We start from the raw sequence: 15,256 nt of genomic DNA on the forward strand, positions 1-15,256 counted from the left end.
ATTTTCTCATTTTTTCAAGCCACACGAAACACAACACAACTGGCCCATTTCATTTAATTAGAAATTAGTTTTGGCTGTTCTTACTCTATTTCTCACCTTCCCGTGCCTTTCCTGCCCAAACATAAATACCAACCCCCATGCTTCTCTTCTCTCCACTTCAACAAGCTTCTTTCACTTACATTTCACTCTCTATACTAATTCAGTAGCCTGGATATGGCCTTTCCAAGAGTTGTATTAGTGCTCCTTATGCCTCTTCTTTTTGGCTCTTTCATGGTTTCCTTTACTGGTAATTTCTACAATGATTTTGACATTACATGGGGAGATGGGCGTTCTAAGATACTCAATAATGGAGAGCTTCTCACTCTCAGCCTTGACAAAGCCTTTGGCTTAGGATTTCAGTCCAGGAATAAGCATCTTTTTGGAAATATTCATATGCAAATCAAGCTTGTCCCTGGCAACTCTGCTGGCACTGTCGCTGCCTACTATGTAAGTTGTTCTTCATTCTACAAATGCTGCTTGGCTTAATTTTTGAAGTTCATTTTCATTTGATTAATGAAATGCTTGAATTTGTAATTGTCCTCAAAAGGGTCTACATGGGATGAGATAGACTTTGAGTTCTTGGGGAATTTGAGTGGTGACCCTTACATTCTTCACACTAATGTGTTTAGCTAAGGCAAAGGCAACAAAGAGCAACAATTCTATCTATGGTTCGATCCAACTGTAGATTTTCACACCTATTCGATCCTCTGGAATCCTCAGCGCATCATGTAAGCAATCAGTTTAACTAAGCAACTCTATCAATCCCAAGTCTCCTTCAGTCGATGTAATATTTATGTACTGACAAAACTCGTACCTCTATAGCAGCTTCTCTGTTGATGGCACTCCAATCAGAGTTATTTAGGTGGTATCCCGAGATTGAAGAGATTGAATTACTCCCCAGAAGACACGAAAGAAAAATATGAACTAGGTAAATAAAAAATGGAAAAGAGATGTTTCCAATTCATCAAAATCAGAAGCTTTTTCTACATCTACATAATCTACTAAAGTAGATTGGTATTTTTTCATATAATGAAAGTAGATCTTGGTCCATGGAGTCCCAAGAAGGTAAGAATTTCAACCTGTCCAATGCTTTTTCTGCCAAATACAATATACAAGTGGGACCTGCACTATGAGCAAAATGTGCGAAAAACCACTTCTTTTTTCTGGTTCTGAAACAACTTAGTCAAAATGGGAAACTATCAGGAAACCATGGATTTTTAGTTTTTGCCATTGGTTACTGGTCGAGCCACTGCAATGGAATGAGATAAGAATCTCTAGAGATCTTTCCTCTCCACTTACTCGATACAGGCTATCCCTCTGTAGAAGACTTCTTTCGAATCGCATAATTGTCAGACACTATGTTCCTCGATCTTCAAAGAAGACTGACTCCTCCTTCTACTTTAGGATAGGATCGTCATTGGTCCTTCTTTCACTAATGATCTCACCATTTTCTAGTAGTTCGCACGAACGCTAGAGGGACTATCCTTTCTATCGCTTGCGCTTGCTTTTCACTCTCAAGACAACGGTCTTTCTCTTCTATAAAGCGAAACAAAGTGCATGGCGCTAAAGTGAGACAATCGAAAGCATGGTGAAAGGAGCACTATCCAGGTGCGAAAAGCTCGATCTGGTTGTGTATCATACAATTGCTAGAGCAGAGAAGGATCAGGGAATAAATATGTCGATGAGGAAGAGTAATAACCGGTAAAGAGATAAAAATCCCAGGATTTAGAAATCTGCCTTCTGATCGGGTCACAGAGAAAGAGCTTGAATGCCTCATTGCTATTGCTTGAATTCATCAAAGATCTTGTTTGTGGTCTACAAAGGTAATGTTCTACGAGTATGCCGGCAATCATCAACAAAGTGCACTTCATGAAAGAAGGGCGAGCTACGATCAAGTAGAAATAGCATAGTAGACGAATAGGTCAATCGATGATAAGTGAACCTTCCCCAGACCCGCTATGGGGAATGCACCACATGAGCTTCTTTTTTTATATGATGTACTGGCACACTCTAATGGAAGAACCAAACAATGGAATGGGATGATCGATGGTACCATTTTCTTCCTTCTTGACTGACCGCATTAATCTTTTGTATGTGTGTAAGTTTTCCATACCCAATTATCTCACATGATCGAGACTCTCCTATCTCCATTTCTGGTCGCATATTAAATAAGGGTGGTGGCTTAGGGTAGGATATGCCTTCTAATCCAGATACTTGAGATCTAGCTATGTTTGCCTGCTAACCTATGCTACCTATTCTATTCTTAACACATTAGGGTAGGAATAATAGTAAGCTGAGCTGCCTATCTCGCTATGAGTGCTACCTAAGCACTGTGAAGGCATTCAGAGAAGAGTGGAAATAGTCCTAAGAGGGTTAGTTTCTCACTTAGACTTTCGACTCATTGTCAAAAGCTCCTTCTTGTGCGCTAATGCTGGAAGGATGGTTTTGGGTGGGAGAGAGACCACTGGAAGACTTACTCGTTTAGATAGAGATAACAGAGCTATACATAAAAAATACTGAACTCAATATTCCTAGCCCCAGGCGTTCACTAAATGCATTTTGCTTACAGTTATTAGGGAAGGGTTCTAGTAACGAGTAAAGAAAGATTTCTTCTATAGGTAAGCCACATTTCTCATATTCATTTCAGTGCTTTTGGTATACCATTTTTGAAAGCAGGGGCAAGTCAGGCATCATGCTTTCCCGGGAAGATCGTTTCAATTTACATAATACTTAAGCTTCTCGCGCATTTGTGCTTACTATGAAAGTGATCTTCATAATTAAGAGATGGGGCATTCTCTCTCCCTACTTAACTAAGAAGCAATAAGGACAAAGGGGCCGGAGGGTGCACAACCCATTCTTTGCTCTTTTCTTGAGCATTTCATACTAAGCTCTTTGATCCTGCCCTGCACCTCTCGAGGCATGAGCGATAGCTCATGACTAGTATATGGATCTCTCTATGCAGTGGTCAGCCTTCTAGAAGCTTCGCCAGAAGCGATTAGTCACTTCCTGAATGCCTCCTTCCTTGTCGCCAACAAACACTACTAGGAGACTAAGCAAGCTACCTTACTTGGATTCTATTCTATAAGCAGAGCGATTTGTCGAGTCTACAAAGCTTCTAGATCTATAATGACCAGTGAGTCAGAACATGTACGAATATAACCACGTGGAGCACCGGATCGGTCTATCGAAGAAAGAGATCATTGAGCCTATGTTGCCGAGCTAAGGTTTGGAACCCTATAGTTTTTTTAATATAATAAGAATAAGCTAAGGGAGCTGGGAATCGCAAGAATTGAGAAGTCCTCTATTGAATTGCATGGGATGGGAAAGACAGGTTCAGAAATGGACGGATTAGCAGGAGGAAGGGTGGGCCCTAAAATAAAGGTGTACGTACATAAATAAAGAGGCTGGTTATGGCCTTTACTTGCCACACCAACCCTACTTCCTATCTATCTTGACCGGGAAAAGGGGGGAAGGCCTTGCGGAAGCCCTGCTTGCCCTTCTCTATTTTGAGAAATCCCTTATATTTAGAATTCCAGGCTTTCTAGACTCATAACAGACGACTAAGAACAAGAAGAGGGTCAGTAGTCTCTACCATTGATTACAGGTAAACCTTCCCCGAGCTATAGTCCTCCTTTTCGATTCAAGACACAACTACCTGTAGCACAACCACTAGTATATGCAGTATGTGGGTGTCGGGTCTAGGTCTAGATGGAGGTTCTCGTTCTAATTCCAGTTCTAGTTCAGGTTATTGTTCGAGTGGAGAAGTAGAGAGGGCATCCCTTCTCTAAGTTGGTTAGATTGCTCGAACGAAGAAAGCTATCTTGTCTCGCAATGGCAGAAGCAAGAGATATCATTGCTAATCGAGAGAAAGGAAGAGTCATTAACCTCTTTCTCCCTATCGATGTTTGACCCGATTATGCTCCTTGGGCCTTAGCAGCTCATCCCATAACTTGCTTCCCTCGACTGCCTTCAGAGAAGAGTAGGGGGATTTCGAAGAATGAAATGAAATTCAAGAAAGGTGGTCAAGGTTGGAAAGAAGAAGAAGGCCTTTCAGCTTCAAGAAGGGAAGAGAGAAGACAAGATCCGATCTCCTTTTTTTAGCCTAGAATTAGATTCAATCAATGCAGGAAGTCGATTAGGCAGAGAGATTCTCATATCCGGGCCTATAGAGGTTAGCTGCCTTCTATATCTATATATGAAACCCCCAGTGGACAACAAACAAAGATGCCATACTAAGAAACCAGTTGCTAATCAATGACCGATGTAAATCAGCCTTACTAGCAGGAATGTTCATAACTGCTTATGGATAGAGGAAGTAGCAATAGGACGGATGATCTTTGATTCCATCTAACTGCTCTCTAGACTCGAAGTTTTGAAATATCACTTAGCTATAGACTGCTGGCACATTTCGTACCATCCTACTCCTTGTCTTAGTGTTCGATTACCCTTCCTCTCTCATTCGTGTGGGATGAGTTGTATATGAACTCTACTCTTTTTCTTTATAAGAATAGTACCATATGTTTCAGAGTTAACTGCTAAATAGCTTTCCTAGTACTTTACGGCTGGGAGTGAGCTTGATGAGAACCTCTGTAGTACAAGGAATCCTACTTCAACAAAGAATCTTAATTCCACTAAAGATCCTAATCCAACAAGGAGTCTTGATGACTTTAGGAGTTCAAGCAACAAAAAGAATCCTATTTCCACTAGAAATCCTAATTCAACTAGGAGTTCTACTAAGATTCAAAGTTCAAGTGAGATTAGGCTTAATCAAAACAATAGGCCTCAAGATACTTTTATCAACTTAATCCAACATATGGAGGCATGATCAAGACAAGATAAGCCCAAGATAATCAAGTCAAGCTATTTGGAGTCCAATACTTAAGAATGGACCGCTTTTCACATGTTACTTAAACCCAAATGTCATTTTTATCATATAGGGTTGGGTTGGATGAATTTTAGGAGTTATTTGTTTCCTTGTTGATTTAGGAATCTTGGCCATATCTTATCTCCTTTCTTTAAGAAGTTATTTGTTTCCTTGTTGATTTAGGAGTCTTGGTCGCATATCCTAGTCATTCTAGGATTAAGACTATTTTGTTTTAAACTCTATAAATAGAGTCTATGTATTTCAGCCAAAGAATATCATTATTAAATCAAAAGCTTTGCTTTGCTAAAAGGTTCCCTTGTTGTGTTTCTTGAATTTAAATTAATTTGTTTAGTTTAGATTCACTTCTACCTTAATTAATCCAACTAAAACTTCTTAGTTTTAGGATTAATTGAGCATTCATCTTATTATAACTAAGGGTCTTAGTTCGTTATAGCTAAGGTTGTTAGTTCTGCATTCTTGGCAATTATTCAAGTTTTCGACAAGCCTCTTTTTTTTTTTGTTTACCGCGCATGAAGAAGCTGGAATAACTCAGAAAGATAGTGGCGCCTAGCCATTGAGAGCGTCTGTTGTGTAGAGGAATAGTACGATCTTGCACTGTCCTCTTCGCATGACCTAGAAAGAAAAAAAGTATGTGCTACTATAAGGCCTCTAAACTCCTCCCTCAGGACACTGTTGCCTTGCCTATTGGGACGGGATAGCCCCAACTTCCACAGGTCCTTGGTTCGACCTCCTAATGAGAATTGAGGTCCTTGAGCGAGCGTCTCACCTTAAGACTTGCTTGCTCTGTATAGAGTGGCCCGTGGTTCTTGAGTGCCAGCCATAGAGAGGAATGCCATCCACTAGGGCACTATTGGCAACTAACCACTCGCTGTTTGGCTGGCTGCTTGGGCTCCGCGTTTCAAGTTTGTTATCCTAACCGTCTCCTCTGCTCTACCAGGAGTCTAGCCCCTTCTTTTATCTTATCTACTGCCTTGCTCCTTGGCTCCCTACAGCTCCAGCCGCTCGCTGTAATAGCTTGCTTCTTGGGTGGATCACACCCGGGGTGGTGTGGCTGAGCTAGAGTGGACTCAGCAGTCGGCCTATATTTCTGGGCACACGTGTAAAGTCATGATTAATTCCATAAATCTCACTGCACTAACCATAGTAAACTCCTTCTCGTTGTACCGAAATAGAGATATGATTTAAACGACCAGGTACAACATCACATTTGACACCTGAGGAAGGTACAACCCAATTAAGGTACATCAACAGATGTTACAATAATACTTAGATGAGTTTGGCTAGTACAACCACTCTATTGTCCACTTCTAATAAATGTGATTGACTAAATTCTAGATCATCTTTTGGAATCATGTAACTATCAAAAGTGAGTGACTGTTCATCAGAACTGTTGTAGTCGGAATACTCATAAGTTCGATACCATTCATGTCCAATAGCTTTGATAGTAATGGCTGGATCTACTATTACCTTGTCCATTGAGTATAATATAGCAAATGATGGTATAGCAATGAACATAGGGCTGATACTAGGAAATATGGTTCGAAGAATCTCGATAGTAGTTCCATGAACAATCCTTTGCAGGATTGGATTTTTTTGATAGTGGAAATGCCATAAAGCGCAAACCAAGAACCATAATATGAAAACCAAAATCAGAATGAGAAAGAAAAATATATCATGATGTAAGTCCATTATTCCTTGCATCATAAGGCTCACTACGTCTTGAGATCCTAAATGTCATGGTTCCGCTGCATCACAAGGAGCAACTGTGAGGAATAACCATTCTAGAACAATCATTTAGTTTGCTTCATTCTTTGACAGCTCTGCTCCCCCCCTCAAAAAAAAGAGAGAGACTAATTTTTGCTCTCCGAAAGACGAAAATCACTGGTTTGGGTTGCTCCAACCAAGAAAAACATAGGAGTCTTTAGGTATTGCTTGGGTCGAGTAAAGACTAGCTACCTAGAAAGATCCCTCACTGCACACTTTCTATATATCTGTCTTCATTATCGGCTGCATGATATTGGAGATAAAGCAATGGGAGGTTAAGTCAAAAGCATTTACCACGCACTCAATTTAATAATCAAGCAAACAAATAAGCAAGACAAATCTCTTTCTGTTTCTATACTACTTAATTACGAAATCAAGATTCAAGTACATAGAGGCAGGCAATAACCATTAGTAAGAAAAAATAAAAAAATATATTCATAAAAGCACTTTTTCTCTCCTACTTTGGTTAGTCTGCTTTGCTGCTCTTGAAGAGTTAGAAAAGGACAGACCATCCGGGGATCGACTTCGCGAGACCATTTTGGTTCACACTGGAGAACTCGTTTCTCGGGCTAGGCTCTTTGGGCAAAGGCTTCTCATCAACTATCTCTTACTATAAGAGCAGGAAAAAGACTTTTCTTTATATACACAATTATCAGTCAATAGTATATTATTGTCGAAGAATAGTATGCTAAATTAGAGAGTAGTATTAGGTAAGAAATAAGTAGTGCTTTCTTCTTTTAGAAGCATAGTCCTTACTTTCATCTGGTAAGTCAGCCCTAGGTCATTAAGCTATCTGTCGTGTCGTCCCTTCCTGCGATCAGTGGAGTTTGCCTTCCCAAAGATCAGTCAGTCTATGAGTAGACTAGGAGTAGTAGCCGTCATTATAGTAGCTTGTTTGTGTGAGGGCTATTTTGATAGGGAGTGCGACAAGCCACTAATGCCACAAACCGAGGGCTAAGCCACTTAATCCACTGATGCGACTTATTATTATTAGCAAGCTCAGGAGGATGATATCCAAATTGGTCGATCGATTCCTCAGAGGCTTTCAATTTTGGTCAGCTAAGGCACGTTCTCGTCAATTCACTTCTTTTTGATTGAAGGTAGTCTTGAAGTGGGTCAGTGAATCCCGTTATTGAGTAGAACCTGTGAGCCTCTCCTTTTCGCCCGACTGTCAAATGTCTTTTACCATTTAGTCTTTGTAAAATAAAGTAGGATCGAGTGGATAAAATATGTGAGGATAGCATCGAACAGTTAGTTAATCGGCTAGGCCTCGTAAAGGAAGGACTGTAATAGAGGGGAACAGATAGGACTTTCTTATTTATGCCCTTTTTTTGCTGACGCGTATTAGATTATAATGGAAGCATATAAGGGGGATGATTTTATACTTAACGAGTCTTTCCAGCTTTTTTCAATTTCTTTTCTTCACTAAGAAGGCCTACTCCTAGATTGGGTTTGAACCAATATAATATTAATATTTCCCTATTGGGGCGACTTTCCATTTAGTCGATTGTGATGGGTCTGTAATCCTCCTCATTATAGTCCTCCTAAAATCAATAGCATTTTGTCGAAATAAATCTTGTCTTTTCACCGCTTCATGGGTAGTCCTATGCATAGTTAGTACTATAGCCCCAATCATGGCTACTAATAAAATAAGACTAGGAACCAAAGACCAGACAAAACAGTAGGTAGTAAATTGACCAATGTTTCCAAATTATTCCAACTTCGTCCCTTTCTAGTATAAACTGTATATCTCAAAGAGGTCGTATTTCTTGGGTTGGTAGTAATGGAATTAGTTTCATTATCTAAAATGAAGAACATTTCCTACCAAAAGATCAGTTCAATAATACCACTCACTGGTAAATAGCGCAAGACTTCATCGTGAATCTCTGCTATTTGAATATGGAACATCATAACAACGAATAAGAATAAAATAGCTATAACTCCTATATAAACTACTAGAAAGATCATAGGTTGAATAAACAAACATCAATCTAATTATCATCCCCCAATCAATTCGGCTAAGGTTTGTTTTTATAAACTAAAACAAATCCTAGAAGACAACTTAAACATGAAAAGACTAAAATATCCCTTCACTAAAAAAAGTTCATTCTATTTTTAAGTTCATGGGCCATGGATTTCAGTCTTGATTTGACACTATTTCAACAGACATTACAGAATGGAGAACTCTCCCCGGACATTTTGAAGAGATGCCCCTTGTCATTAAACATGCTTTACTTCACAAAGGGAATGAGCTAAATCATACAGCTAATGAGGTGATTCCAGTCATCAACATGCAAAGACAATCCTCGAATCAAAGACGGCTGTTCACTTCTACTTCTTCAATACAGTCATCTCTAGCTAGACAACAATCTGAAGCTACGTCTTCAATGTCAATAAATCCAGCCTTTCAGGAACCATGGTCACAACTAAAAGAATCTCTTCTCCCAGCCTCACAGCTTTTGGCCCAAATGACACCTTTAAGGCCTTCTAGGCCTTGTCCAACTAGTAGGCCCAACCCACCAAGAAGAAGGCGTCGAAGCTATAGAGATAGTGACTCAGATGATTCTGATGACAACTACTCAGAGTGTGGGTCCACAAACAGACAAGACAAGTGATGTCATGATGCACTCCCAACAGCAAGATTCTATATTATGATCTCCATTATTAAAGTCGTTTGGCCTTAGATGTCATTATTAGGGTCTCCATTATTAAAGTCGTTTGGCCTTATATGTCATTATTAGGGTCTCCATTATTAAGTCGTTTGGAGTCTTGTAAGTCAGCATGTTTTGGAGTCTTGTAAGAAGGAATATATTCCTTCACATGTGTAATTAAGAGATAAGGATTGAGAGTCATGTAAGATAAGATTGCCAGATGGCAATCTCTTAGGGTTAGCGTGTATTTTGAGAGAGTTCCTCTTCTCCTATATAAAGGAGGATTCGTCTCTCTTGTAAGACAAGTTGTGCAAGGAATAAACACTTATCTTTCTTATCTTTCATGGCTTTCTAATTTCTCTCTACTCTTCTTCTCTATCCTATGGCAATGAATTAGCTGTTGCTACGATCTGTTTCTATTATAATCCAAAAGGGCTAACTCGACTAACTCGGCTATTCGAGTTTCAAAGAAGCAGAAAGACCCCCATGGCGAGGTGCCTCTTTGGTCTTAGCTTAAAGAAACTCTCTTGCCTTGAGTAAGGATATTCTCCTTGAGTTTACAGCATGAGGATTATAGCATGAACAGCTCTCGGCGTCATCGAGCATGATGACGCCGAGAGCTGTTCATGCTATAATCCTCATGAGCAGGATGACGCCGAGAGCTGTTCATGCTATAATCCTCAGAAATTGGTGGAAGGTCTGGCGGTTCTTGTTTTATTTGGAGAGCAGGACCAATAGTAAGAATAGATGTTTCTTCGTCTGAAGAATTTTCATCATTTGTGCTGTTGTCTGAGTACGGAATGGCAAATAGAGTCTAAAAAGACGCCATTTCTTCTTCTGAGAAAAGAGACTCAAGATCATGATCAGATAGATCTTCTGAACATGAATCTTTTAATTGATGAAGAAGAGCAACAGTTTGATTCGGCTTGTTAGGGCATTTCTTTGCATAGTGCCCTCTTTGGCCACAGATGTAGCATCGATCTGTTTTCCGCTTGTTTGTCGATTTCCTTTTGAACCAGCGTATCTTCCTTCCCTTTCTCTGCTTGTAATGAGAAGATTCCTTTGAATGAGAAGAAAAATGTTTTTTCTTCTTTGATTTGCAGTCACAGTGCTTCTCTTTGCATTTGATTTGGAGATAATCTCTGTTGCATAAGTTTCTTAGCAATGCTTCTCCTTTTGCAATTTTTTTGAAAAGTTTCTGCTGTTCACACATCTTGTCTAGAGTGGCCAGGGTAAATTGCCAGATTTCTCCAAGAGAAATATGAGTGATATCTCTATGAGTTTCTGTCATCATGCGTTGAATTTCAGGGTGCATTTCTTCAGGCTGACAAAAGTATATTTGAGATCATCACTATTAGGCCGTGAGTTCATAATAGAGTTTGGACATATGAACATAGTGAACTTCTAGATCTTTTCTTTTCATAGAACAGCATTTGCGATCAAAGTACTCTTGTTTTCTTTGTTTGAAAATTAAATTGTAGTCTCCTAGAAACTGTTGATGGATTTGTGCCAGAGCTTGAGTGATAGAACCAAGTTGAACAAATTGAAGCTGCTGGTATTCGGACAAGTGAGAGAACCATTCCGTAATGTGCCGTTGAACCTTGATGTGAATTCTGTTAAGACAGCTTGGAGACTAGCTTGAGGGTTTATCATTTGGAGATCAAGCCAAGCATTGAATTCTAAGATCTTGTTACGCCATTGTGATGGAGGCACAGTATCTAAAGAGAACCAGGGACCAGAACCTGGTTTTGGCGGGAAAGGATGTTCGGAGCAAGAGACTCTAATTCTTGATTTCTTCCTGTAATTTCGGGCTCTTGCGGTGTGTTCATCAACACATGGGGACCTTGTGTTCCAGATTCAAATTGTTGATACAGAGATATCAGTTCCTCGGTCGGAAGAGGAAGAGCTGAAGTGTTTGTAATTCAAACTGAGATAGATCCGAATCTGAAATATATGACCCGGGATTGAGGAGGGGTAGACTCCGTAAAGATAGGAGGGTTTTGCTGTATAGCCATCTGTGTTTTAATAGGTCCTTTATCCTTTGAAGGCTTGGATGGAAAGGATGAGGGAGTTGAAGGTGTCCTTTTTGCAGGTTTGGATGCCGGTTTGGATGCTCGAGGCACCAAGTCTGAGATAGTAGCATATTGTTTAACAGGCATAACCGTGGACATGAAAGGGTGTGGTGTAGAAATAGGAAAATTTAGTTGAGAAGAGGTAGATTGTTTAGAAGGGTAAAGATCTCTTTCTATTTCCCGGAGCTGCTCTTTCAGCCTCAAGATCTCTTTATCCTTTTGCCAGAATAAAGGTGATATGTGCCTCTCTCACAAGTAACTCTCTCAAAGACCTTTGTGGCACACACAATTTGTTTTTCCAAAAAAGAAAACCATCAAACTTATAGAACTTATCAAAATCCCCTTTCTCACATACCCCATAGACATTAGCAAAATCAAGATCATTAGAATAAAGATCTTTGATGTATTCAAATCCTAATAATTTTGCATCAAGTTTAGAGATCAAGGCATACCTTCTTGACAATGCATCGGCTACCGCATTTTCTTTCCCTTGCTTGTACTTAATGATGTACGGAAAGGATTCAATGAATTCCACCCATTTTGCATGTCTCTTGTTGAGCTTTCCTTGTCCTTTGAGATACTTCAAGGACTCATGGTCAGTGTGAATTATGAATTCATTGTAGCCAAGGTAATGCTGCCATGTCTTTAGAACCCTCACCAATGCATAGAACTCCTTGTCATATGTAGGGTAGTTTAGACTTGCTCCACTTAGCTTTTCGCTAAAGAATGCTATGGGCTTGCCTTCTTGCATCAAAATTCCTCCAATACCTATGCCACTTGCATCACACTCAATCTCAAAAGGTTTAGTAAAATTTGGCAAAGATAACAAGGGTGCAGAACTTAATTTTTCTTTTAGCAAGTTAAAAGCCTCATCTTGTTCAATTCCCCACTTAAAACCAACATTCTTTTTTATGCATTCAGTTAAAGGTGCAGCTATGGTAGAAAAATTCTTAATGAACCTTCTATAAAAGCTAGCTAAACCATGAAAGCTTCTTACATCACTTACACTTGTGGGTGTTGGCCATTCTCTAATTACTTTTACCTTCTCTTGATCAACATGAATATTCATTAGTGCAAAAACAATATTTCTTTAGATTAGCATACAACTTCTCTTCTCTAAGCACATTAAAAACACAAGTCAAATGTTGTACATGCTCATCTAAATTTTTGCTATAAACTAAGCTATCATCAAAATAGACAACAACAAATTTGCCTATGAATGCTCTTAAAACATGATTCATCAATCTCATGAAAGTGCTTGGTGCATTAGTTAAACCAAAAGGCATTACTAACCACTCATATAAACCATATTTAGTTTTAAAAGCTGTTTTCCATTCATCACCTTCTCTCATTCTAATTTGATGATAACCAGATTTTAAATCAATTTTTGAAAACAAATATGAACCATGCAATTCATCCAACATGTCATCTAGCCTAGGAATGGGATGTCTATACTTCATCGTGATTTTGTTAATGGCACGATAATCAACACACATCCTCCAAGTTCCATCTTTCTTAGGCACCAACAAGACGGGTACGGCACATGGACTCATGCTTTCACGAACATAACCCTTCTCCATACGCTCACTCACTTGCTTTTCGATTTCCTTGGTCTCCTCCAGATTACATCTATATGCTGGTCTATTTGGAATGCTTGCTCCAGGTATGAAATCAATTTGGTGCTCAATGCCTCTTTTAGGTGGCAAAACAATTGGAATTTCTTCTGAAAATAAATCTTCATAAACCTGTAAAAGATCAACAACAACACTAGGCAAACAATTGGTTATTTCGTTAGAAATATGCAAAATCTCCTTGTACATAAGTACAAGCATGTGTTGCCTCAAAAGCATAGCTTCCTTCACATCACTCATTTTTGCATAAACACTCATTTTTCTTTCATTTGAACCTTCCTTGTTTTCTCTCACCATGTATTTCCCATCTTGGTCAAGAGAATTGGAATTTTTAGGTTCACTCATCTCACATTTTTCTTTACTCTCAAAGGTTTCCCTTCCCAAAGAATTTCCCAATGAAGAACCCATTTCTTCATATTGTTGCTTGATGTGCATTTGGTCTTCAAAAATCTGTTTTGGAGTTAATGGTCCAAGGTTAAACCTTTTTCCATCCATAGTTAAAGTATACATATTTTTGAATCCATCATGACTAGCCCTTCTATCATATTGCCAAGGTGTCCCCAACAACATATGTCCGGCCAACATTGGCAACACATCACACAACACCTCATCCTTATATCTACCAATTTGAAAAGAAACTAAAACTTGCTTATTTACCTTTACAACTGTACTTTCATTAAACCATTGCAACTTGTATGGTCTTGGGTGCTTGGTAGTAGGCAACTTCAATTTCTCCACTAGCAAAGTGCTTGCTACATTGGTACAACTTTCACTATCCACAATCATGTTGCACAACTTGTTAGAAATCAAACAATGAGTATGAAACAAATTTTCCCTTTGCTCCCTATGGACATCATCATGTTTATTTTGCAAACTCAATGTTCTTTGAACAACAAGATTATCTCCCTTAGCACATTCAACATCACTACAATCTTCTAAAGAAGGCATATCATCATCATTATCCCCCTCACTCTCCGACTCAATATCACCATCCCTTAGAATCATAGCTTTCTTATTTGGACATTCCTTAGCAATGTGCCCATGACCCAAACACTTAAAACATTTGATTCCCCTAGTTTGGGTTGGTTGATTCTCACCCTTTCCCTTATTACCCAAGTCAATTTTAGGTTTAGTTTCTTCCACTTTTGACTTAGTAAAAGGTTTATCATCATTTTTCCCCCAAGAATTTTTCCAAGAAGAAGAAGAACCCATATTTGGTTTAGAATCATACCTCTTTCTTTTCAATTGCCTTTCCACTTTCATGGCCAAATTCACCATATCTTCAATCTCCACATAATGTTGTAAATCAACAACATCAACAATGTTTTTTTTAGCCCTCTCAAGAACCTTGCCATGGTAGCTTCACAATCTTCTACCACATTTGCTCTAATCATAGCCTTCTCCATTTCTTTGTGATACTCCTCCATACTCATGGATCCTTGATTTAGAGTTTGTAACCTTTGATGAAGCTCTCTATAGTAGTGGCTTGGAATAAACCTCTTTCTCATGATCTGCTTCATTTCCCTCCAAGACTCCACGGGTCTTTCTCCATTTCTACGTCTTTTCTTGCAAAATTGATCCCACCAAATAATTGCATAATCACTAAACTCAACAGCGGCAAGTTTTACCTTTTTCTCCTCCAAATAATTATGACATTCGAAGATCAGTTCCACTTTTCGCTCCTATTCAAGGTACACATCTGGATCATTTCTTCCTTGGAATGAAGGAATCTTCATTTTGATGCTTCTAAGGTTGCGATCAACATCATCATTTGGATGTCCTCTCCTAGCTTGTCTCCTAGGATTGATTTGTTGTCCCACCAAGGTGACTTGATAATCATCCAAAACATCCTCTCCTTCATAGTCCTCTTGGTCAATTGGTGGACGTCTCCTTCGTCTAGGCGCTCCTTGTAATTGGTTAAGGATGCCATCATGCCTCTCTAATTTTTCATTGACTCCCGCCATTATATTAAACATTCTTTCGAATTGTTGTTGCATAGCTTGAATCACATGATCATTTGTAGAAGAAGAACTTGTGTCTTTTGACATGATTGTAAAACCTAAAATTTTAACAAATGAAAATAGAAAGAGACAATCTCACAACACTCCCTCATGTGTTTCACTCAAAATTGAGGTATACCACTTGTGTTTACACTCAATTTTGGGCTTTTTTTTCTAATGATCTCACACTCTTGCCTTTTACCTCTCAAATTTG

At 39.0% G+C, this 15,256-nt stretch overlaps 2 protein-coding genes across 2 annotated transcripts; one reads left to right on the forward strand and one right to left on the reverse strand.

The window, feature by feature from the left end:
* The first annotated feature begins 213 nt into the window (after positions 1 to 213).
* LOC125371193 (probable xyloglucan endotransglucosylase/hydrolase protein 23) lies at positions 214 to 672 on the forward strand. The gene is made up of 2 exons (XM_048379725.1): positions 214 to 493; positions 587 to 672. Exons 1-2 carry the CDS (start codon positions 214 to 216, stop codon positions 670 to 672), a joined length of 366 nt encoding a protein of 121 aa, XP_048235682.1.
* A 546-nt stretch (positions 673 to 1,218) lies between these two features.
* LOC125371194 (cytochrome c oxidase subunit 2) lies at positions 1,219 to 6,733 on the reverse strand. Its single transcript, XM_048379726.1, is given in 4 exon segments — positions 1,219 to 1,395; positions 6,020 to 6,161; positions 6,163 to 6,208; positions 6,211 to 6,733. Coding segments are annotated over 4 exon segments (873 nt in total). The 5' UTR covers positions 6,719 to 6,733.
* Between the last annotated feature and the right edge of the window lie 8,523 nt (positions 6,734 to 15,256).

The sequence above is a fragment of the Ricinus communis genome, chromosome 9 (assembly GCF_019578655.1).
Source record: "Ricinus communis isolate WT05 ecotype wild-type chromosome 9, ASM1957865v1, whole genome shotgun sequence".
Lineage (NCBI taxonomy): Eukaryota > Viridiplantae > Streptophyta > Magnoliopsida > Malpighiales > Euphorbiaceae > Ricinus > Ricinus communis.

Bases quoted from the DNA above. Each gene is read 5' to 3' on its own strand.
- LOC125371193 (XM_048379725.1), top strand. From the start codon at position 214: ATGGCCTTTCCAAGAGTTGTATTAGTGCTCCTTATGCCTCTTCTTTTT. The intron at 494-586 runs GTTCTTCATTCT...TGTCCTCAAAAG, and splicing joins CGCTGCCTACTATGTAAGTT to GGTCTACATGGGATGAGATA.